Source organism: Melozone crissalis, unplaced genomic scaffold (genome assembly GCF_028551555.1).
Source record: "Melozone crissalis strain CALT ecotype California unplaced genomic scaffold, PUWL_Pcris_2 ptg000027l_1, whole genome shotgun sequence".
In the NCBI taxonomy this organism is placed as follows: Eukaryota; Metazoa; Chordata; class Aves; order Passeriformes; family Passerellidae; genus Melozone; species Melozone crissalis.
The window spans coordinates 66,962,189-66,988,299 of NW_026535805.1; the positions used below are offsets into that span (position 1 = coordinate 66,962,189).

The 26,111-nt window shown below is 37.7% G+C and overlaps 1 protein-coding gene across 18 annotated transcripts in view; it reads left to right on the forward strand.

Moving 5' to 3' along the window:
- DLGAP2 (DLG associated protein 2) overlaps positions 1-26,111 on the forward strand; it is a 450,442-nt gene that overhangs the window by 379,713 nt on the left and 44,618 nt on the right. For all 18 annotated transcript variants that reach the window (XM_054280610.1, XM_054280612.1, XM_054280611.1 and 15 more), the window contains 3 exons: positions 3,957-4,168; positions 19,994-20,141; positions 23,230-23,449. In XM_054280610.1, coding sequence (XP_054136585.1) covers positions 3,957-4,168; positions 19,994-20,141; positions 23,230-23,449 — 580 coding nt within the window. The remainder of the gene's footprint in view (positions 1-3,956; positions 4,169-19,993; positions 20,142-23,229; positions 23,450-26,111) is intronic.

A 26,111-nucleotide genomic window follows, 5' to 3' on the forward strand; every position in this document is an offset into this window, starting at 1 on the left:
CCACAACCAAAAACCAACAAACAACCAAAAAAACCCCACCTTTTTTCTACAGAAGATGATTTGATGATTTTAGGATCTGACAGGGAAATAAGAGAAGGCCTTTCTGCTGCCTGTAATCAAATACAGTAAGTCCAAGAAAGGAGAAATATTTGAGATTTTTCTTTGTGCTGTACATTCTGATTGCTAACTAGATGGACCTTCTTTATGTTACTTTGCAGGAACTAACTCTCCTAAGTGCCTTTATGGGGAATTTAGGATTCTTCCTAGGGTTCTGGAATTAGCTCTCAGTTCAGCTTCATAATATACAGTAAGTGTTAGGTATCAAGTGCTTTATTAAAATCGACCCTAGGTGATTAATGTAAGATGTCAGAATGAATCAGTAGATGGACAATTGAAAGATGTCAAATTTTCTGAACCTGGTGCTCCTTACAGCAACAGTGAATGACACTTATGAAGGAGACTCATCATTCTCTGTAATAGTCATAACCAGATCAGCAGCCAGACCTTGTCAGCCACTTGTTCTTGCAAAAGGAAATTCATATGGTAATATGCAGTACAACTCCTCTGTGGATAGAAAGTACATATACAAGGATTCATGTTAACATCTAGAACAGAAGGAAGGCCTTTTTAGACATTATAAATATCAGCACTCATCACTGTATGTAAGTAGATAATTAGGGTAATTATTCTAAATTAGCAGCTGCAAGCCCTGCAGATGGGAATTTCAGAGGCTGGTAACTATTGTAAGGTAGAATTTCTGCAGGTTGCAAAGCCCTTTCCATATTTTGGAAGATATATATTTAATCACCCTCATACATGATGTTAAATGTTTTTGTTAATATCTCAAAATGAAAATCTTTCCTGCACTTACATAATGCTTTTGCTTTTCTTTAAAGCTGTGTTGGGGTTTGAGATAGCCTGGATTTTGAAAGATGTTTCCAAGTTAAGTTTACTTAACCTACCAGTTCAAACAAATTGAGAACTAGGCTGAACTGGGACTCAAATTTTGCTTCTATTCTCAGTCCATGAGGAAAAACAATGTCAAGGGTCCTTTCGTTTGGTTTTTTTTTTTCTTTTTTATTTTGAAGATGGCAAAAAGACTATAGCTGTCCTCCAAAGCTCTGGATGAAACCTTCTGAGAAAACACACGGTCAAACTTCCTCACCAGGTTCCAGAAGCATTTTCTCTGCATTCATTGTATTGTGCTCCTTTGAACGGCTTAAGGGCAAAAAAAAAAAAAAAAAAAACACTAAATAAACAAACCAACAAAACCCCGATATTTTAATTGTGAATAATGTTGTAACAACCATAAATGCTTCTGCGATAGCTGATGAGTTGGTGTGATTAGAAAGGGATTCTTGTTGCCTTGTGTACCATGAGCACATCACACCATAAATGGAGCAGGACTTTGTTTTTTAGCTTTGGTCTTTAGCTGTGATGTGAATTCATATAACTTATGAATACAGACAGCAAGAGAAATGCAATCAACAGAACCAGTAATGCACATAACTGTGAGGTTTGTCCTTATCACAGTGAAAAAGTTTAATTTTTTAGCTACTTTAATGTACAAAATCAGTCATTCCTATCTTGTAAAATAAGATTGCAACTTCAATCAACACATAAGCCTATGTTGTACTCATTTAAATCCAGTCCTTATCTAGTTATTTGAACATGGAATTTCAGACAAAATAAAGTTGAGAAAGTAATAATTTTCTGCATTTGAGTAAGTAAAAGGTTATTGATCAATGTCTTTTTAAACTTTCTATATAATTATCTTTGAAGTGAAAGGAAGGAAAGAAGTTTGAAGCCTAAATAATCATTCTGTGAAAAAGTTATGAGGGGACTTTTTTAGAAAATAATATTAAGACATGATAATTCAGCTTTAGTAGTGAAAAATTAAGAGTACACCTTGTAGTGGGCCTATGTAGATGCCAGTAACTGCTTTTTTGGCATTTGGGTTTTGGCTTTAGCCATGCTGACATACATTTAATAAAGACTATTTAAAAATAAGAGTATGTTTGTACAATATCAAGTAATAAAATAGCTCTCTAATTCAGATTTTTACAGCTGTTAGAGTTGTCAGCTGTAGATTAAAAAATTAAATGCTGAATTTAATGTATATATATTTAGTATTTTAAGTGACTGGCTATGACTACTATGACTATATGTAAATTTTCTTTTAGGTCTCATAGAAACATAAAAAACATTCCTGCAACTTTAATCTTATACATATTAGGTCTGAGAAAAGAAATGAGAACTATGTATCAGACTTACAGGCTTCAAGTTTGGGAAGATTTTTGATGCTTGCTTTCACCATCCAAAGCTCAATAATGTGAAAAGTTTGTTTCTTTGTGTGATGCAACCATATTTCACTTAGATTCATGCTCTGTCCTATTATTTTGTATAAGAACATGACTTTTTTTTTCTCTGATAGTTATCTCTAACATTTTTCTGATATATGCAATCTATTTCATCTCTTCTTATCTGACTTCATCTCCAGTCTTTTTTTTTCTTTTTTTCTGTCTTAAGCTTGGGCTTTTAAATTTAATATCTCTATTTTTACTTGTTCACCCCCTTTTAAAACTTCATTTCTCCTTTAATCCCTTTTTAGGACTCAAAGCCCCAGCTCTGTTCACCTGCTGTGCAGGGCTAATTCATCTGTCTTGAAAGGGCCATAGATGGCAAGCAGATCATGTTAATTTTTTAAACCCAGTCTCCAAGACTGCTGAAACCAATGGGAGCATTTGCTTCAGCTCCACAGTGAACTCTGTCCATAGAAGCTTTTAAATACATTTGACTTGAAAAATATTTTTTTGACATCCTGCTTTGCAGAAACTATTAAATATATGTCTAATTGAGATTTCAGACTTATAGTATATTAGTAAATAAAGACATTAAACTGCCTAATGTAGATGGAATAATAATGTTGATAAAGGATTTAAAGCTGCCAAGGGCATCTGCCTTGGTCACTGATGAACTCTGTGACATCCTACTTTTTAACTGTGAGTCCTTATCATGCATTACAGAGAGTTGCCTGTATCCTTAAAACAAATTAAATGCATAAGTATGTTTCTGGATTAGAGCCAGAGGACACAGCACCTTGGAAGATTAAATATTAAAAAAAAAAAATGAAAAAAAGGCAATACTGGCAGAGACAGGCTGTGTTTAATCATAAGCATTGAAACAAGGCTGATTTCACTTTGGATTGAAGAATCCACTCCTGCTCAATTCTTTGGTAATTTGTGGTGAGGAGAGATTTCCATCCACCAGCTGTGGATCATCTGACTACCAATTTTACTGTTTGGAAATCCATTTGAACTACATAAAGGCAACTGCAATCCTGCAACATCATGTATTATTTAACTGGTTGAATTTCTGATATATTACAGTCTCTATCAACCATTTTGCAGTTTATAAATAGAAAAAAGACAAATTACCACTTTTTCTTCTTTTGTTTCCACAGAAGTTTGCCCTAATCCTATCCATTTATGCCAGGATGATGGCTTAGTTTATCTGAAATACACCATTCACCTCCCTGAAAGCCCATTATAAGGACTGCTGGTAATAAACCCCAAAGTGCTCAGCTTTCAATAAGTTATAGCTCTGAGATTCCTGATTAACTCATTGTTATCAGATTAAAATCTATGTGGAAACTTTAGGCTGATTCCTGCAGTTTAGGGCATGTCTACAAATAGATATTGCAGCTCAGCTCACAATCCATGACTTCATTGTTCCTTGGGTTCTAACGTTTACAAACTGAAAATTTCCAAATCTGAAGTTGAAGTTAAACGGCAAAATCATTTAGGGTTCTTAGAAATCTCTTTATAAGCCATCTGTTTCTGAAGAATAAAAAATTCATTACTTGTCTTTGTAAAATGAATAAAGGAAGGAAGTATTTAAACATATGGAAAGAATAAACCACATTCTGTGTGTGTGTGTTTTATGGTCTCCTTTAGGTACCTCAGGATGAATGGGGAGGATACCCAGCTGGTGGGAAAGATGAAGAGATCCCATGCAGAAGAATGAGGAGTGGGAGCTATATTAAGGCCATGGGAGATGAAGAAAGTGGAGATTCTGATACAAGCCCCAAGACATCACCAAAATTATCCGTTCGACCAGAGTCATTATTAAAATCCATTGGGCAAAGACCACTGGCAGATCATCAAAAGTAAGCTTCACTACATCTTTCTGGAAGTTGTCATGACTTGGATAACTTTTCTTTGTGTCTTATGGGCAATGGTCAGCTTCCATAGGAAAAAAAAAATCTATCTCTTAAAAGGAGATATTTTTTTTGCTTCATTTTAACTTAGTTACAGTTTCTTGTGGTTAATGGATGAAAACCTGACATCTTCTTCCATCCATGAAATAAACCTTCTACTTCTGAATGAGTTTGTTATGTTTACTGAAGGAAATGTATATTTATTTTATGCCAAAAGTTCAAAGTTATGGGGTTTTTTTCTCTAGAAGGATTGGTTTCTATTACAATGTTTGTTATTTCATTGCTTTCTCTGAAATAGAAAATATACTTTATTCTATACTAGATATAATATTAAATATACAATTGTACCATATATTGGGCATTTTACACCTTTTTATCAGTGTAATGCTTTATGTATCAGCTATACTGCATCATACTCATTTAAACACATTGTGGAAGATTTTGTTTGACTGGATTATTTTTCATTCATACTACCACTCATGCTACCTACAATATGGCCTATTAAATAACTAAAGCAAATCTTAAAGCTACAAGGAAGTATGTTGGAAGTTTTCCAATAGATCTTTATTTTCCCCTCCTTTTAATCTTTTCAATATATAACTTTATAAGTAAACTGTAAAAGTTCTTGTCAGGAGGCTTTCAAAGTGGTAGCCTGATTTAAAATCTGCAGATTCTATTAATTTGACTGGATGTTTCTCATGGCTTAGCAAATTTATCTTTTTGCCTGGGATATAAACTGAAGAAATTAGGAGTGAAATCTTGGACCAAGTGTTATTTATTGTTCTGTAGGTAATAATGTATAGTTTACCATAATGAATCACCTTTTCATAAAATAAAACAAAAACCATAGGTAAAAATCCTTTTGGGTTAATTAAATTGAATTATTTGCCTTGCAATCTGCAAGAAAGCCACCAACTTTCACTATTATTGAAGAGAAGAGTTTCCAGCTTCATTGCTTCATATGGTACTGGCCCAGCCACTGCCTGGCTGAGTTCTGGGCACTGAGTTGTAGGCCAGGGATCATTCCCAGAGACAGTTTTGTTGCAGTCATTCCAGTTTTGGAGAGGATCTCTTATCTTATTCATGCCACAAACTGAAATATATTTTAGACACTGTTCTAACTTTCCAAGCACTTAGACCAAATAAAATATATTCTATGCTGTTCTTTGTTTCCAGCTATGGTTGGGCTCCGACAAGGGAATCTGAGTAGCAGCACAAATTTGCCAGTGAGTGACAGGTCTTGGTGCCTGCCCTAGGCCACTACAGCTTATAAACACATTCAGACAGCAATTAAACATAACTAAACATACATATTCAAATAAGGAATATACTTCAAGGAAGAAAGTATTACTGATTTGTTAAATCATGAAGACAGGTGGTTGTTAGTAGGCCAATACCAAATGTTGTGTCTTCTTTCATTTTTCCATGTGTTGCAAATACACCACTCAGAATTTAATTGATTAAAGCTCGGGTGCACTGCTGATGCGCATACTGGGCTTGACAGCTGTGCTTGTTCATGGCCCCAGAGGATTTCATGGCATAGTTACCACTAACCAGTCAGAAAAGGAGGAAGCTTTTTGTAACACTGTAAAATACTATTAGGGGTTCTGTTGAAAATTTGTCACTAGCACTGGACTAAGAATAATTGAGTAGCCAGGCTGCCCCTGCTGACAGATATCTTTTAAGTCCTCAGTGTTTCTTTAAACTGAAGGGCAACACCTTGAATCTGCCAGCCTAACATTCACAGGTTTTTCCAGTGGACTTCAACAGAAGTGTGACAGCTATGCTGGTTCCTGTAAGTCTTTTTTGCAAAACTCTATAGATTTCAGCAATCCTAAAGGCAGACAGAAAATTTCTTCTTGCACAGAAATACCAAGTGCTGATCCTAAACTTGGGTTCTCACCACAAGCCATCTCCTCCCAGTATATCTGTCTCCCTGTCCCTGTGGTTGCCTTTTCTGTCTGGCAGATGTCTGGGAAGGATGTAGCAGTGGAAAATGGTTATGGAGCCTTCCTTCCTCCCCCAGCATAGCTCAGTAATCCCCACTCCATGCTGAGCACCATTTGTACCACTGATCATGCTGCTGAACCAGAATCCAGGGCTTTGAACAGCATTCCTGCGTGTGTAACAGGGCTGAACAGCATTTCTGGCATGTGTTATGAGAAATTACATAATTCAAGATGTCAACTGCATTAGCTGGTTTTTTAGCTTGTTTACCCAGATGGAGGGAGCTAGTGCACACAAATAAAATGGGGGTTTTATTCTCTTACTCCTCTGCTGGGATGGCAGGGTAGCTCAGAACTGGGGTCTGCCAGACCACATTAATAAAAGCTGAATATTGATAGTTTTGGCAGTGTAAAAACATTGATTGGCTGCAAAACAAAAGTAGATGGATTTCATAAGAAAAAGCCTACTTTTCCTTCACTATCCTGAATATGATCAAATGAAAATTAGAACAGCCTTCACTTAACCTTCAACAGACATTTGACATGTGTGCTTTTCTCCTCTGAGTATTATTAGGCATCTTTGCAGGGATATTTTTCCCATTTAAATTCTGTTTATGCTTCGACAAAAGTAAGCTCTAATTTACTGGTTTATGTTGCTCAAAGATCCAGCAAATTGAAGATTCAAAGTTTCTAAACAATAAAAATGCATTTTTGCACCTGAATAAATAAATACAAATAGGTAAATGTAAATGAAATAATAGAAGCCTTAGAATTCTGAAATAATATCTTTTAAGTTGCTTTTGGAAAGGAGTATATTTTTCTCCAAGTTGGGGAAAAAATAAAAAGGGAAGTTCATATTCTGCCACTGCTGGTTTATAGAGCTGACAGAAGCAGGTCATAGACCCAAGCACAGCCATCTGATCTCCACCTCTGGCAGAGCGAGAGCACAGCCAGCAGCATCCCCAGCCCCCCTCCAGCCTGGACCACCTGTCTCACCTCTGCATAGTGCCAGGACGTGGTTCAGGGACCAGCTCTGTTGGATGCAGCCACTCTCTCTGTAGGATAGGGAAGCTTGGCCACAGGGTCAGGTAATGGACCTGGCTTATTTCTGAGCATAGCTATAGCATAAAGGGGCTCAGCTATAGCATAAAGGGGCTCAATTTTTTCTGGACGTTTCAAAACTAAATGCAGCGAAAAATCTAGATCACCCGCTGAAGATAAAGGAATTTAAATTCTTTCTTTATGTTTCAGAAAACTAAATAATATGTTGCACTACTTAGTCCAATAACATCAAGTTGAAGCCAGTGTAATTTATTAGTATTATTATGAAATTGCATTTGAGCAAATTATAATGCAGTCAGACTTGCTGTGGTGGAGACAGGACACATACCTGAATCTACTTCCTTTCAACTCTTTGTTTTCTTGGAATGGTACCAGAAGTCCTATTTAATGTGGAAATTATGTTGACTCCCCGTAGCCCTGGGGAAAAAAATGTTGGTTTTTTTTTTAATTATTGTTCACTGTGATTATACAAAATTGTTCAGATGTCAGTTTTGGTATGCTAGAAGTGAAATGCAAGCCCTTCTATTCAGTCCATTGTTTTCTGCTGTGTTGTGATGCTACTGAAGATGAAGTTAAACTGTGTTGGAAGGCAGTAGTTTGTAGAAGGTATGTCATCTAGTGCTAGGCATTTCACTTACATTAAATATCATTAATCAAATGAACAGTTTATGGAATGGATAGCTGAAACAAAGGGAGTGTCCCTCCCTATCCTAAATAAGTTTTGTGCAATCCTGGAAGAGAGATTGGCCCACATGATTTGTAGGGGTATCCTTCTAACCTAGTAAATGCCATTTTTCTGTATTTATGACAAAACCAAGCAAAGCTGAGATGGAAGTATCAGAGACACTGGGATCCAGAAAGCAGTTGAATCTAGTTGAAAATAAAAAAATGAAAATAAAAGAATTTTGTACTCTGGAATAGGAGAGTAATTCTGAAAAACTGAATATAATACAGTTATTTGATGCTTTTCATTTTCAGGAAAAAAGTACTTAATATACTGATTATGTAAATGAACAGAATAACGCTGTAAAAATAGCAAATTCCATTTTCAGTATCTCCTTTTTGAAGTGTTATGAAAGACTCTGAAAACCATCTCACCATTTAGTCAAAAGTGATAACAATAGCATTTAGCCCAAAGTAAATACACTCTATTTGAAGATCATAGTGGTATCGCTCACACAAATGAAGAGTCATGCTGTGCTGAAGTTTTCCATTATGCTCTGAAGTGACTCACAGGAAACTATGAAAATTAAATAGGTTAAGCTGCAGTAAAATAAATTCAGTGGCAGCGATGTGTACTTTTGTTTTGTAAACTTCTAATGGCAGACTTTTCTGTTTCTGGTAGTGCAGACACTTTAAGCTGATGGGTGGGCAGACAGAAGGACATGTAAGCACAGAGGTAGTACAAAAGTGTAGTGTTTCAATGAGGAAGGGAATCTGCCACAGTACAAATTATTTGGCAAACTACAACAGTACAATAGCAGTGATAATTCAAGTTGTCTTGACAACCGAAGATGAAGTTTTTCTCTTAAAACTCTGCCAGATTTTGGCCACTGTATGGAATGAGTATCTTAAATTATGAATCACACTCACAGAGAGAGAGCATCTATGCCTCCCTCATATGTTTAACATCTTTGTTTTGTGGGTTGTTTACAGCCATAGCACACCTGAAGAGCATGATGCATGTCCATATTTCAGCCACTCTTACTCACAGCCTGGTGAGTCAGCACTCAGCACAAAACACTTCATTCAGTATTGTAAGTTAATATGACTAAAACCTGAAATGGCTGACGTGTTTTCTGGGCTTATAGTAAACCAGAGCAAAAGAATGATCTTTCACTGCTCTCCCTCTTTTCAGAGTGAGAGATTGCATCTGTCCAAAGCCACACTAACTTAATGCTTATCTGGACTGTTATCCAAGGCATGTCCACCTTCTGTTCTGCAGACTTTATTCTGGCAACAAAAATGTTGCCAAAGCACACAGCAAGGGGATTAAACCTCAACCAGATCTGACAGCACTTAGCTGCCAGACCCCCTGGCTCAGCAGGAATCATGGAATAGCACAGACTCCTCTAGGATACATGGGAAATCTCCATTTTAAAAAAATCTTTCCATTTGCAACCATTTGTGGTAACCATACCATGCTTACAACATTAGAAAGTGAAAGCCAAAAAGCCAAAGGAGAATTTTGGAAGCAATGCATAAGACCAGCCCTGTGGGTTTTCATCCATCTCTGCCCATGACAGTGCAGACTCCACTATTCTTTAGTGCCAAACAAATTTGTGGGTTTTTCTCCTAAGACATACCCCTTGGCAATGTACACAGAAAAGGCTGTGGGTAAGTGTGCACATGTGGGGGAGTGGGTGGGCTGCAGAGTTTCTCAGATTGAGAGTTAAAGCACACCTTCCTTGCTAGAGAAATTAGTGTCCTCTTTCAATATTATCCATTGCTGTGCACCAGTGATCCAAGCCTTTTTTAATTTTTAAGGTAAACTTCAATTTGCCATTAGAGCTTCTACATTTTAAAATAGGAATGGTTTTGAAGCCACTCCTGAGAAATATTTGTAATAGAAGAGATGAGCAAAATCACTAGAAAAGGAACCCTCATCTTTTATGTGCTTTTTATTTATCTTTGGGGTTTTTTTCCCCTCAATCTTCTGACTCTAAAAAGCCTCATTACACACTTCATTAGTAGCTTTCTGAGGCCCTATAGTGCAGTAGCATCTACTCAGAGTCTCTGAGGGGTGAAATTGGAGATTTACTGAGGAGAGTTTGAGGGCTAATTACAAAGCCTTATCAACTAATAATGTAATCAGAGGGCCACTGGCATGGTGATAGTCTGCTGCAGTCAGTAAGATCTGGGTTAGATTAGGCTGCAGGGTTAAGAGGGAATGCTGATGAAGGGCAGACAGTCATCTGGCTACCTAGGAAACATCTTTTGTGGGGCCAAAAGAGATCCCCATCTTTCCTTCCTTTGCAGAATAATAGCAAATGCTCTTAAGCAGTGTTAGGCATCTTGTTCTCTGAGAAGTAGCACAGTGTGAAACACAGGGAGTCACTGAGCCCAGATGTCCTACCTCATTTTAGTAAATACCAGCTTTATGTTGTAGGACTGAAATGTATTACCCTGGATTAGGGATGGAAGGGGGATCCTAAGGCTCTACACAAAGTCCAGAGACTTTTCAGGAATAAATGGGATTTTCTCAGAAAAATGCAATTACATGATGGATTGTGGTGAAAATGCAGTAAGATTCAGGTCAATATAAGAAGCACAAGTAGTGACATCCAAGGGAAAATATGTTTCTGTTTTTTGGTGCCTATTTGTTTCTGCTTCCAACAAATTTATTTGTTTTACTTTTCATTTGAAAAGGATCAAAAGCTGGTTTCCCCATTTGTTTAGTTTTCAATATAAACTAAATAGGACTATAAAGGATGTGTACAGAAACGCTTCTTCAAGCAAGGATGTGAAAATTAAGATTTTTTTGTTTAAAAAGCCAGAAATTTTGTGGATGTATATGTATATATATATATATATATACACACTATATATATACACACACACACGCAAAATTCTTTTCCCAATTCTACTCAATTGTTTCTCCAGAAATTACAGTCTCATTAATATCTTCAACTTATCTTCAACTTCAGCATGAAAGTAATTTATTTTCTTTGGTTCTACTGGTTTTAATGGACTTACATGTATGCTTAAATTAAGCTCACATTCAGATGCTTTAATGAGTCCTGATAGGCCCTAGCCTACATTTATTCTACCAAATTAGACTTTTTGCATGTGTACATGTATATGCACCAAAAGCAAAAAGTGAGATAGCTTTCTGAGGAAATTAATGAATATTTCAATTCCACAAATGGATTTAGGAACACACATCCAATATCTGAGTTCTGCTTAGATCCATAGACCTAATGGGGCACCGTAAATGCCCTTTGAATTTTTGCCATAGCATTTGCCTGAATTTTGTTGATGCTGACCAGCTTGTTGCTGCTATTATAAGGGGACAAGACTCAGGATTAGCTATAGATTAGCTATATGTGTAAATCTGTCACCTTTTTGAAAGTTTAGAGTTTAGATTTCTTGTAGCCTACTTTTTTTATTACAGGAACATTTTGAGTGATTGGGAATACAGGCTTGGTTGAGCCTACATCCTCTCTATCTTTGCAAGGAGTGATCAAACCACCAGACTGTTTAATGATTCTGATGATTTCCTCTCATTCTCTTCTGGTTCATGTTGTACCAAATCCCTAAACACTTACTGACAGTAAGAGTTCTCTCCTACCAGTGAGTGATTAGTAGGCATTTCATAAGGGTAGAAACAGCAGCCTCCACCTCTTTCCTAACATATTCCTGTAATAATATTGAATATCTTTCAGGCACACTTTTTAAAAGGTATGGGTTAATGATGAACTATCTAGGCACCTAAACCATTTAATTTGGCCCAAATTCTCATATCTACCACTGATCAAAGAGAAGCTTCAGACTGCAAATATTAGAAAAGGAATTCTTTGCTACAGATGAATTTATGAGATTTATGTGCACTTTTGGTTTTCCAAAGAGCCAGACTAAATGTGCTGCTTGAAAGGGAGAATCAGAGTTAATGTCACCACTCTGAGTTCTCCAATGGGCTGCATGCAGGCACATCTGGGTGCCTCTGCAGAGCTCCATTGACTCCAGCAGGGCTCCATGGAGATGCAGGGTGACTCGCAGCTGCTACACAATGGCCCTGCTGCCTAAGCTATAATCATTAGATTCTGGTCAATGAGTTATTTCATGTATCTAGGAAGACACAGTTAAGATAGGTCCAGATAGAGAAATGAATATCCATTGAAATGCAAATCTCTCAATAAAATAGGTTTTGATAACTGCCGCTACTTTGATAATTCTAATGCACCTCCCTTTTAGGCACCCAAGATGAATTCTTTTACAAATTTTATCTTTTTGTCCCAGAAAGATACTTGTGAATTGCATATACTGATTTTAACAGAAGTGATTGTACTTTCTTTAATGCTCCCATTCACTTTCACATTTTTGCACAAATGCAGGCATGATCATGAAAATAAAAAGGTATGATTTTAGAAAATGGCAATTCCAAAAATTAATTTGATGGAACATGGACTTTCTTTATATTGGATGCTGCCTGAATAAACCTGATAAACCCATTCAGAGTCAGAAGGCGACCTTCTTGCTGCAACTTTTAGAGGCCTCAGAAAACATTAATTCACTTTCAGTGCCTCCTTGACCCAGGGTGCACTGGTGACTGAACATTTGACAGAGAAGAGGTACTCTGGGGAGTGATCACTATTTTGGATGTGAGTGGATCGAGGAATGACCTTGGCAAGTGTATTGCTGGCATCACAATAGTACTGTTTTATACAATGGTATAAGGTTTAGGATAAAATATGTGATGTCAATCACTTAATAGAAAATGCAGACAGTAAAATACAAAATGAAACCAGTGTGACTGGGATCCCTTTCTCAGGAGTTATATAGTCCATTTTTCCTCTGGGGCTGTCTTGGCTGTCAAGTATTTCTGCTCATGAGTTAGAATATTTAGGAAGAAGGGGGCTTCTAGCTTCTACTCTGTACTTGGCTGTAGTGGGTTAAACCACATTGGCACTGGTGATGCCACACTTTAATTCCTGTATCCAGTTTTGGGCCCCTCTTTTCAAGAAGGACATTGAGGTGCTGGAACATGTCCATACAAGGGCAACAAGGCGGGTGAAGGGTCTGGAACACCAGTCTTGTGAGGAGCAGCTGAGGGAGCTGGGGGTGTTTAGCCTGGAGAAGAGGAGGTTCAGGGGAGACCTTATCACTCTCTACAGCTGCCTGAAAGGAGGCTGCAGCCAGGCAGGGGTCAGGCTCTTCTTGCAGGCAACAAGTGACAGGACAAGAGGACACAGTCTTAAGCTGCATAAGGGGAGATTTACATTGGGCATTAGGAAGAAATTCTTCACAGAAAGGGTGATTGGGCATTGGAATGGGCTGCTGAGGGAGGTGGTAGGGTCACTGTCCCTGGAGGTATTTGAGGAAAGACTGAACATAGCACTCAGTTCTGTGATCTAGTTGGCAAGGTGGTGTTAAGTCATAGGGTGAACTTGATGATCTCACAGGCTTTTTCCAACCTACTTGATTCTGTGATTTTGTGATTTTTTTTTGTTTTCTTTTGACCCTGGACTAGCTATAAGACGTATATTTTCTAATTCTGGCATTGCAAGCTGTCCTAAAAGTAAAAGAGTACTGTTACCATACATACCTTTTCACCAAACAACAAAACAATTCGTCCTCTGCAAAACATGCAGTGTTTGTGTAAGTCCTGTTGCAGTCCTGTGTGCTGTAAATCCAGCTCACAGCAATACTCATCATGCAGCAGTGCCAAGAGGCTTCAGGAGATATTCCACAAACCATCCTGGGTGTTCATCAGCATCTATCTCGGTGACAACAAAGGATGGGCCAAAGTGAAAGATTTTGACTGAGTGGTGTGAGGTGCTGTGGCACACACGGTGGTGGGAATGCCTCCAATCCCCCAGTGCCATATGTGAAGTCACCGTGCTACTTCAGATACTATAAACTTTCCATAAACTTTCCATAAACTTTCCATAAATATATAAAACATTGGAATTCAAAGAAAAAACCTAAATAATGTTATCTGTCTCTTATTTATAAAGTATCCTACTCCTTTAACAAATACACCATTAATATAAAAGGAAATGGAAGGCTAAGTATTAGATTGCTGAAGATGAGGAAATAAGTCTTTCTGTTATCATTAGTTAATGCCCTTCCCTTATCATTAATGTGTTATTGCAGCTATTGGATTAGCTTGCATTAATATTCCCTTCATTAAAACATGTTCTAAATAGCTCATGGTTTTCCAAGTCTTCTGTTAGAAAGGCCTAAGTTGGGAAAAGATAAGGAGATGAAGACATCCTTTTCCATCTTCTGAAATCTCTTCACAAACCTTATATAGTGCTTTTTGATTGCAGTAAAAGAAAACAAATTTCTTTCTACATTTTTGATATATGTCCTGTTAAGGATGACTAGAAGATAAGGAAAAGCACAAATTTAAATTGGGGATGTTGGAATCAAAAGTTTTTTTAAAAGTCATCCTTTTTAGTTTCTTTGGGTTTGGGTTTCTTTTAGCACATCTTGTTACTTGTGATAAGGTTAAAACAGATGTTTTCCTGCAATTATTTTCCCCCATTCTGCTCTTAAACTTTACTCTTGATGAAGTGTGGGCAAGAACAGTTAGTTTGCACAAGAAGTCGAAGAGGTTTTGGGTTAGTGGCAGTCTCCTAAGTGAGGGGATGGGATTAGGTGGCCTCAGCAGGTTGAGCAGGACTTTGATGACAAATAGAGGTGCTGGGGGCACTTTTGAAATCTGCAGAGAACAGAAGGATAAGTGGCCCAGTGATGACTTCTGGGGGGTGTTTTAGAACATCTTGAACAGGAAACTGTTAGCTAGGACTTAAAGAGGAAACAGTAAAGATTAGGATCTGGGTGGGTCAAGAATGAAAAAGACCTGTCCTTGGGGGTTCTGGCAAATGTGAGTTCTGAGCATGCAGGAAGGGGCAGCTTTCGAGTAGGATCATCAGAATATGTGAGGTTTGGACACAGAAGCCTGAGTTTTTGCAGTTTAGAGAAATGCAAGAAAATAGAGACCGTAATGCAAGATTCTTACAAACCGCTTAGGACTGCTTTTGGACTACTGTCTCTTCCCTTATTCTTGATTTTGTTGGAATATGCAGCCTAACCTCACTGCCATTCACTCTGTGCCAGAGTGACAGGCTATCCCAGCTATGCTATCAGTTATACTGTCCCAGATAAACATGTCATGCTATAGCTCACTTTGTCTGGTTATAATACAGTATTTTTCCTCCCTGAACACACTCAGGCAATCTGCTGAGTGCTGAATGTGCTACTGCAAATTTAGCTACCTTCACTGGGAGTCCTTCACTTTTAGAGCAGAGGTTCTCAACAGCTGTATGGTCATTACATGGAAGTGCTTTGTTCCCCAAAATTTCTTTAGGCTTTGAGCCTTTCTTTCAGATAAGATATTTCTCATTAAATTCAAGACCTCTGCCTGGCTGCCAGGAACTTCTTCTGAAGCCAATGGAAAATGGAAAGTAACCCTTGGGGGCAGAAAAGCTTTTAAAGGACATCTCTTCCTAAAATCTAGTCTATTCAGAAAAGCAAGTGGGAAGAGAGCAGACATGCTCTAATTTAATTTTTCCGGTTAGTCTCACCCTATTCCTCCTTCTCCATGGTGCTGATTTTTAGAGCCACCTCTTTGATGTTACTGTGTATATTTTTTTAGTGGTCCTGAAGATGATCTGTTAAAACATCTCATTTGCACATGCTTGTCTTGCCCTTCTGCAGTGATCAGCTGAGGTATAAGATCATCTATGCTGCTACAGAACATAAAAGAAAATTAATTTCTTTTTTCAAAGCAAAAGAACTTTGATGTTCTGGAAATGAAGGCCAAGAATTTTGTTCCTAAGCTTATAGATGGAGTGGATGTCATTAAAAAGTCAGCATTTATTAAGGCCAGGTGTTGATTGTGTTTTCTAGCACTGTTGACAAGCATGAGATTTCCTTGGGCAACAGATCATGACACTTGAGAGCAACTTCCCCGTATAACTCTTGTATTTCACTTCCTGGATCATTTTTATAGCAAGGTCATAATTTTCACCATCATTGACACAATTATCCTAGAGGATAACTTTGAGATTATATCTTAGAAATAAAAACTAATAATTTCTATTTAACAGGAAAATTTCAAAGTGTTACACGAATGAGTGTAAAATTGCTTTTACAGGCTTTTAAAGCCTTCATATGTAACATTTCTTTTACTTTGCTTTAGTTCCATGAATCAATTAATCTCCTCTGATAAATGAAAAATCATTTAACTATCAGGTAATATCCACACTCATTCATCCAAACTCAGCTGCTTAGAAGTACTATGGAATACTGGGCTTCTTTCCATAAGAAATTATTGCTGTAAAAATTGTTGATGTTATTTAGTGATAGAAATACCTAACTAGGAATCAGTATGTGATTAATTAAATACTAGGTTTTAAATCATTATTTAGAAGGGGATAGTAATTAGAATCAGGTTTCAATTAATTAATTTTGAGTGTTTCATGCAGTAATTTCTAATTTAATTCTATTCCTTCTATCTTTTCTTAATGTAGCCCATGTTTTAATGAAATTGCAAACATCTCTTTAACAAACTGTTTATGAACTCAGAATTTAGATTTTGCCACCTGGTGATGGCAAGCAGAACACCCAAGGGGGACTTATTTGTTTTGAAAAATGCTAACATAACAACATCAAAGAGTTTATTGGCAATACCAGACAGATTAAAAGTCTCTCTACCCTCATGAGACCCCACCTGGAAAAATAATATGTCCAGGTCAGGAATCCTCAGCACAAGAAAATGTGGAGCCCTTAGATCAGCCTCACAGGAGGCCAAAAGGTGATCAGAGGACTGGAGCAGGCTGACAGATCTGGAGGTGTTCAGCCTGGAGAAGAGCAGACTCCTTTGCAACCTTCCAGTATCTAAATGGGCCTTTGTACCTGGGCAGGTACTCATAGGGCAAGGGGGGATCACTTTAGAACTTAGAGATTTAGGTTAAATCTTAGGAAGAAATTCTTGACTGTGAGGGTGGTGAGGCCCTGGCACAGGCTGCCCAGAGAAGCTGTGGATGCCCCATCCCTGGATGTGTTCAGGGCCAGGCTGGATGGGCTCTGAGCAATGTGATCTAGTGGCAGATGTCCTTGCCCTTGGCAGGGGTTTGGAGCTACTTGATCTTTAAGGTCCCCTCCAACATGAGCCATTCTGTGATTCCATAAGTAAAGCATATACAAAAATCAGAATGACACAGAGCAGCTGTCAATCATCAGCCTATCTATAGAGGAAAGGCAGTTTAGTTACATCCAGCAACTAAATGTGGATAGTAAAGCCTTACACCACTTCACCTAATCTATTATATTTGTCTTCATACCTATGGGAACAAAAAAATGCTCTTGTTTTTATCATCTGGAACCAAATTAGACCCACTATCAGCCTGTTATCTTAATCATAGAATCACTTTGACTGTAATGACTTAATTAACCTCTGAGCACATACCTGCAATAATCTCATACATTTTCATTTTGGTTTTAGCAGTTATAGCATAGTTTCCATATAGTTTATCTCTGGCATGAGGTTATAGAAAGAAAGGAATAGACAGGAAGAAATGAATTGGTTTTTTCTCCAGGGAAATTTCTTGGGATTTTGAAAGAATGTCTCCCTTTAACAAAGATGAAAACAAAATCCATCCTTTTTTTTGCTTCACCAGCTCTGTTGCTCTTCTTTGGATATGCTCCAGCGAATTTATTAGGAAAAATTTCTTCATTGAAATGATTATCAGGGAAATGGCTGAGTCAACATCCCTGGGGGCATTTAAAGGACATGTAGATGTGGTACTTAGGGACAAGGTTTAGCGGTGGACTTGGCAGCATTCAGTTAACAGCTGGATTCAATGATCTCAGGGGCCTTTTCCAAATTAAATGATTCTGTGGATCTAAGGCAGATGCACTGAGGAAGCTGGGCTATGTCTATGTTGACCCTGAGATGGAAGAACACATGGAAATGCCTGAGAACAGACCTCCCAAGTGTAAGGGTCTCTAAATCCCATCTGCTCTTGCAGTTGGTGGTGTGAGGGAATACTGGATCATCACACATCAGACATCAAAGGACATGGCCACACAGAGAGATGGATCTCAGTACTCTGCTTTTCTAGGCAAAGCCATGATAAATTGTTTGAGATTCCTTGTTGTAGTGTGTTTTTAAGTTTCTTGTTTTGTTCCCCCATTTTATGTATTATTCCCCCCCTGTTCTTTGTAAGATGGTTCTTCCCCCTCCAGTTTTCCCGCCACAGAGTCTTTGGCAGTTATGTTACCACGGTTACCCCTGCCCCCGTTATTTGTCAATCTCCCAAGTTACGTAACTGCTCCTCCCTTATCCCACCATATAAGTAAAGTTTTCCTCCTCCCTGGGCCCAGTCAATCACCCCCCACTCCTCCCTGCTTTCGAGAACATTCTTCTCTCTGGGGGTCGTAGTTGGCTGGCGTCCCAGGGCCCCTCCTTTGTTCTATGTTTATTGGATAAGTTCTTGTGTCAGTTTTCTTATGTACCTCCCCACATGTTCCCCGATTGGTTAGCTGGGCTTCCCCTCCCGTCTCCACCCCTTCCCTGTAAAACTTTGTCTCCCCCCGTGTTCGGGGCCATTTTGCTGTGGGTTTTTCCACCTGTTGGTTTGCCCTGTGCTGCATGTGGGCTCTTCAATAAACCGACGTTTTACCCCCAGCAAGTGGTCGCCTCCTCTCTCGTCTCGTCCAGCGCGAACCCAAGTCCGCAATCCAGCCCAGCCCGAGGCCAGGACGCCAAGGGGGGCTGGCCTCAGATGCGCAGGGGCGTCGGCCGCTTCACCCCTTCAGCTAGCCGGACTTAGGGCCGTGTACGCCCTCGCGCAATTCCTCCCAAAGTGCTCCTCAGGGATTGCATCCAAACTCAGGCTGTGTCTGCTCCATGAGGAAGGCTGAGATCTTCCTCAAGCACCAGCCTGTGGTCATGCTCCATGTTTGATAAATATGATTTCAGAAACAAAACCCTGGTTTGTGCTTCATCTTGCAGCAGGAGTTGAACCTGTGGCTTTCTCACTCGCTGAGTGATCTGGCTCTTCCAGAGAGGAAATTTCACCCTTCACAGGGAAATTTCCAACAGCCCAGGCACATGGCACAGACACTGCTGGACTGACCAACTCTGCTAGCTCAGCATGAAGCAACTGTATGGCCCATATTAGGCATCCAACTGGCACAAATCTACCTTCCCAGAAACTGTTTTTGTTCAAGCTACCTTTAAGGAATAAATATAAAAGCTGCCTATTTGCTGTATGAAAACAAATATCATCGGAGACGTTACTTCATTTCTGCACTGACGTGCAGGGGAAAGTTCTAAAATCTGATTTACAAAGGTTCTTTGAACTCTGGTGTACCAGATTTTAATTTTTTGTATTCGAGGCAAAGTACTGCGCTTTCTTCAGGTTTATTCATTTTTCTGGAATGTTATCAATACATTTAAAACAAAACATGGGGACTAGCATACTCTTTGTGTGAAACCATACTGAAGAGGGCTCACTGTGCTTTTATGGTCCTAGTCCTGCAAAATGGGAAAAGTGTTGTAATAAAACAATTTCTAGAGCTTCATGCAGTTGCTCTGAGCACCTTATTAATTTATTTTTTTAGCTGAACATGGAATACTTTAATCTTTTGTAAAACTATATAAATTCTTTGAAGATAAAAGGGCTCTTGATGCTTAAAACCCTGATGAAAACCAGATTACAAGTAACAGATTTTTATCTATGAAAAAAGATTTTTAGTTACCTTGGCTTGTGCTTTAGCTGTGTTTTTTGTTCCTGTTGACCTCGACCTTGTATTTTAGTAACGTTCAACATTAATAGCCAGGAGGATTGATGATGTTTAAATAGAGCAAAGACTTTAAATTTCATACCATCTAGGTAGCAGAGCCACAGACAGATTTTCTGCTTGTGCTAAGATGTTTGGCTACAACAGATCTATGATGCTTTATAAAGTAAGACTTGGACCCAGGGGAGTGGGTTTGTGTGTCTCATACAAATTACTGCCTTTAGTGTCCTAATTGATACCATCTGTAGTTTTACACCCTTTCCTTTCTTTCTTCCTTTCTCCTTTGTAGTCAGAGCTACCTTCAAACTGCAAGTGACGTGCCTGGGGGTCACAACCTGGATCCCTCTGCAAACTACAATTCCCCAAAGTTTCGCTCAAGGAATCAGAGCTATATGAGAGCAGTGAGCACGCTCAGTCAGGCCAGCTGTGTTAGTCAGGTGGGAAATTCTTGTTATAATTTTTCTTATAGGTTAACTGCAGATATGACAGTTGTAACTAGTGAATGGTTTTAGGTTTTTTGCATTTTTTTAATCAATATCAAACTGAGGATATGAATTGTGGAAGTAATTCAGTTCTGAGGAATGTAACTCAAGATTTCAAGAAAAATACTGAATGCTAGAGGCAAAGAAACACTATTAAACATTATATTTTCAGTTTATTTTTCATTACAAATATAAATACTGGTCTTTTTATTTTCAGTCTATATTAAATATTTAATTGTTAAGAAGATTCACACTGAACGTGAAGAGCACACTCCTACAATACTCATAATCTGAAAATACCTGCTCTGATTTCAGTAAATGTGGGTTGCCAGATTAAGATATAGATTGAAAAAAATTATGCTCCAAAGGAGTAGTGTTTCATCCTAAATCAAATCCCTCACTCTTCTTGGGTGAAAGAATAAGTCCCATCAACTATTCTGTGTATGGGGACTCCTGAAAAGGTACAATTTTCCTCCCTACTGGCTTTATGTCTGTGAGGTCTGAATCACACCTGAAGTGCAATAAGTCAACAGAATTATATACATGTTCTATGTAGCAGAGGACTTTACACAAAATTCCCAATGTTTCTAATATTTATTGGTCCTGACTTTTCTTGCCTGTGTTGTTTCATGACAGATGGGCCCTGCCCCCATCTCAGACATGGTACTTAATATTTTTTTGACCATTTAGTGAGCCACCTAAGGGTATACATACAAAATGGTTATGTTAAAAGAGAAATCTTTTTAAAGCAATTTCATTTTCATTCATATTTGATTTGTATTGCATGGCTATTCAGGCCTGGATTCAACTCATCTAAATTGAGGCTTTTAACTGAGGCAACAACTAAAGCTTCCTCTGTGGTTAATGGAGCAAAAGAGTTTCTTCCGGGACAGTGAACATCCGAGTGGCTGAGAGCCCCCTGGAAATGCTTGTCAGTCTCCACTGACTGCAGAGAGCTGGGAGGGGCTAACCTGACTAATGCCCTTCAGTCAAATTCCTTAATTTGTGTGAGGTAATTCCAAATTTAATGTTATGTAGCACACATTAGAATTAGAAACAGTTAGTCATTTTCCAAACCTTTCATTATTGTTTTCACAAGGAAACTCCCTTGTGAAAACTGTTCCCATCATTCTGATGCCTTGTTTTTTATTACGCTGCTTATTGGTTTCTTTGTCTTTTTCTTATACTCTGCTTTTGAGAAAATTTCATGTGTATTAAATCCTGCATTCAAAGCAAATGCTGTCAGCTGCCACCTGACAATGTTCCCACATAGAACTAGTCTAAAATCTTCTGCTTCTTTGACGATGTCTGTGAATAGAGATATTCACTGAGCTGTCCATGATAATTAATTGGTTTCAGAAGTGGTTAAAATTCTTCATTTCAGTGTGCATTACCTGGAAGGTGTCCACAATAGATTTCATTTGCAAGTAGATTGCTCAACTGGCCAGATTAACTAAACCTGCAGGATACAGTTCTTTTCTTTGTCAGTGTTCACTAACCTGTGCAACTTTGTGCTAGCCACAAAATTCCTACCTAACAGTCCAGCTGTTTCCAGACCATTTAATAGCTATTGCCCCAAGCAAATGTATTATAATATCAAGTTCTGAACCTTTGCTCTTTCCTGTTTTTTTTCCATCCTCCTCTTGTTCCATCTACATAATAGCAGTTTGTATCATTTGTGAGATTTTTTAATGCTTTTTTGTTGTGAGATCCTTCCTTTTTCACACCTCACAAAGGGTAGACTCAAGAAGAATGCTGAATTCCGTGGTATATATTTTTAATTTCAGATTGAAAACTTTTGTTTTTCTATTGTCAAAAACCTTAGTTTAAAATAAGTGGCTAAGACTTACTGAGTTTATGGACTAAATTACCATATATTTCCTGATCAACAGTATTGAAAAATAGGTCAGAGTAAGATTTTTTTTTCTCTTTGGGATTGCATTAATCTACTTAACTTTATTAAAAGCAAATTTTATGAAGAGTAATGTAATTCTTTTCAGAAGGTTTTCAGTAGCTAAAATGTCTTACACAAAATTATCAGTTATTCATAATCATCAGAACGTCTCTATAAAATTTCCATTTACTTAACCAAACCCCTAAAACATTTGAAACATTTGATGGGACTCTCTTTCCATAATGAATAAAGCACTAGGAGCACTTAGCAGCTGTATAGGAAAATTAATATCAACCGGATGTGCCATTTAGTGATGCCATAAATTTAACTTGTAAAATTATTCATACTGATTCTGATTTCTAGCACTCACTTTTTAGAAAATAATTCTTTTCAGAAAGTCATGCAAATATCTGTTCATGTAAACTTCCTATCTGATTTTGGATAAAAATAATATTTAGTTATTCAGGTACATTTACAGGTAGTTAGGGCTGCCTTCAGTGAACATTGGAAAACATTTTAGGTAGAACTAAGGCACTAATTTTCAAAATAGTGACATATGGTTTCCTACTGAGAGGTTCCCCAAGCCTGGCCACTCTGCCTAAGACCTGTTTATCCTGAAAATTGCCTCTAAAACAGGCACAGTGTTGGCTCATGCCCAGCCTGCAAGGCAGGGCTGGCAGGTGGATGCTGGGTCCTGCCTAAGCGCTGCAGGGAAATACCCCAGGGGGACAGCAGGGTGGAGGGTCCAGCAGGCACAGCTGGGCTGCTCTGCCTGGCAGGCTTCCACAGCACCCCTGCTGGCAGGAGTGTCAGATTTTATACAATGCTGCTGAAGAAAAGGCTCTTCCATGGGAGCGAATGGCTAACCCAGTTAACCAGGAAGTGAGTTGGGCTTGGGTCCCTTCTCAACTGTGCCAAAAGATATTGAATGGAGCATTAATGTATGGCATGTGTGATGCATTCAATAGAGATGTGTAAACAGCTGATCTAAGTTGAGCAATGTGAATGTGATCAGAAGGGATTACTACATTTTAACTATTTGCTAAAACAGTTCTTCATCAATGTACAGGTGTCCATTTGAGATGTTGAGGCCGTGATGATCACAAAAAAGCAAGTCAAAAATCAAATGCATTGTTGTTGTTTATTCAGATGAGTGAAGCAGAGGTTAATGGGCAATTTGAATCGGTGTGTGAATCAGTGTTTAGTGAAGTTGAAGCTCAGGCAATGGATGCCCTTGACCTCCCTGGATGTTTCCGAACAAGAAGCCACAGTTACTTGCGTGCCATTCAGGCAGGCTATTCCCAAGATGATGAATGTATCCCTGCGCTGACATCCTCCAACATCACCTCAACCATCAGGTCAACCACAGGTAAGCCAGTCTCCCAGTCTCCCCTGACCCTTTCACTGCTCTGCATGTAAAAACATATCAGCTTGTTTTATCAAGGGAGCTTTGACACTAGAAGCCTTTTTGCTGTGTAGAAATAGTGTTTGATACCAATATTCTTATGTTTTTAATACTGTACTATTGTGGTTACATCTTGGAATAAGCTCTTTCTGAGGAAGAATCCTGCGTGCATAATGTAATGGACCTGGGTTTTTGACCTTCATTTCACATACATGCAGTTATCTACGTGCAAATATAAAAATGCAAGTGCAAATGGTATAATCTCAATATTGTTAGACATTTATGTGGTTTATCTGTCAAGTAATTGATCTTCTAAATTATATTAGTTGTGCTAATTTTAATTTAGGTTGTACCAAAAAAAAGGAGAAGTAAGATTAAAGATATTTGGTCTAAATACTCAAAGGAAGTTGCTGTAAAAGGTAATTAATTACTTTTAGGGAAGGTGTAACCAATTGTACCAATTCACTGAATTGTAAACATTTTGGCAAGCTTCACACATCTGCTGTTACTCATTATCCCTTAGCTTTCATTGTCATAATGCTCATTGTTCAGATCTTTTAACATATTTCTGGCAACTTTCTTTTTTTTATTGTTAGTGGCTTACTAAAGACAATAGCTTTATCCATTTTAGAATTTTAGCATATATTGGTAGAGAAAAGATTGCACAGAGAACCATTCAATAATTAAAATGAAATCTATAGGAAAGATGTATTATTTTTAAACTGATCCAAATTCGCTTCTACATTTCCAAATATGTTAATGCCAGTTCCTAATTATGATATTGTCCTTGCCACATACTATTAAGCTGTAGTGCAGGCGACCCATCTACAAAAGGTAAAAATGAGTTCAAAATGTAGAATATAAAAATACTTTTTAAATTATTTGCTTAACACGTCTGTTGTATAACAGAACAGCGGGAGCTTAGAAAGGAAGCCATGGTTGAATAATATACATTTGCATTCCAGAAGTAGCATAAAATGTTATTTTATCTTAAGCATAGTATTTTAATTGTTATGTAAAACTTTGTGTAAAGCTTGAAATTGTTGGTTACAGTGCCCCCTCTAGGGATATTTCTGTTCTTTGATTAATAGAGATGCTATCATGATATAAAATGAGATCTTATTGCTACCCCAGAGACTAATTTTCATCTTTATCATATATTATTGTGTGATCATTATGAAGACACTTTCCATGGCAAGAGACACAAACAGATGCTTATTTTGGAATCTGCTCCAAGTACTGAATTGGAATATTTTCAGAATCACCTTGGTTACCAAGTGGGCTGATTTTTACCTAAACTGCCATGAGTTTATGTGCTACATAAGCCCAAAATTCTCACTGAAAAGAACTTATTTTATTTCCACAGAGTGAAAAAGCTGAATAACAAAATATATTTGAGAAAATACAAGATTAGGTATTAAGTATGTTTGCATCACAGTGTTTTCATGATTATGAGACAGGTTATGCATTGATTAGTATTCTGCTGGTTAAATACTGTGGTTGTGAAAATTTTATCCTTCATTTCAGTCCTAATTTCTCCCTCATCTCAGAAATTATTCATCAGATAGATTTTCTTGCTCACAATGTAATCCTTTTTATTTTTTGTGGTGAGGTGATATTGACAATCTGGAGAAAAAAGATGACTTGAGATGTTTTCCTGTTCCAAAATTATTTCCAGTCTTATGGACTGTATACAGTTCTGAGTGTGATTCTGTAATTAAAATGTCATCTCTGTGCCACTGAGCAAATTTGTCAACAATTTCTATATAAGGTAAATATGCAAATCAGAAAGAATTATCTAGTATAAAAGAAGAGTAAGGATTATGATATTCACTTTGAAGGGAAATTTCAGTTGCCAAAAAAGTTCTTGTTTTTAAAATCCTAGGTGTAATGCTTCCATTTTTCTCTCTTCAGTCCTTGTCACTTTGGAGGGAGATACTGCATTTCTTATCCTTACTATAATTTTTACAAAAATCTGACTTCTTCATCCCTTTTTGAAAATTGTAAAAGAAGCCATTGCCTGAAATGTGAAAATGGTGTTGGCGGTGTTGGCAGACATTTGACATTCAAATAAATGTCAGAAAGATCAGACTTTCACATCAGATCAGTTTTTTTATTTCCAATTCAGTCTTTTATTTCTTAAGAAAATTACATTAAGTTCTTTTTTGCTTCTGATGTGACAAATTCTTTTTGGCAAAGAAACTAAAGGAGTTTTTTAGAAAATTAACATTTTCATAGTCATTTCAATTTAATTATTCCATTCAATTTTAGTTATATAGGTCATGACTGTCCCTTATCATTGTCGTAAAGCAATTTATTCGTAGCACATAGGCTTAGCTAAAAATTCATTCTTGTAACTAAAAATGTAAACCTAAACTAAAATTCTCTATGGATTCAATTACAAAAGTATAGAATATATATTTACAGCATGCATTTTCCTAAAATATTCCTAGACGCATTTGCAACTTTCAGGAGGTTGCAACTATAATGAATGTTATGTGGGACATTATTAATGGACTATGCTAATAGGATATTCTAATAGATGGAAAAGGTGCTACCAGTATCGGGCTCTTAACTGCATACAACTTTACAGAGAAAGCCCAGAAAAATATTGGTACTAAAGAAC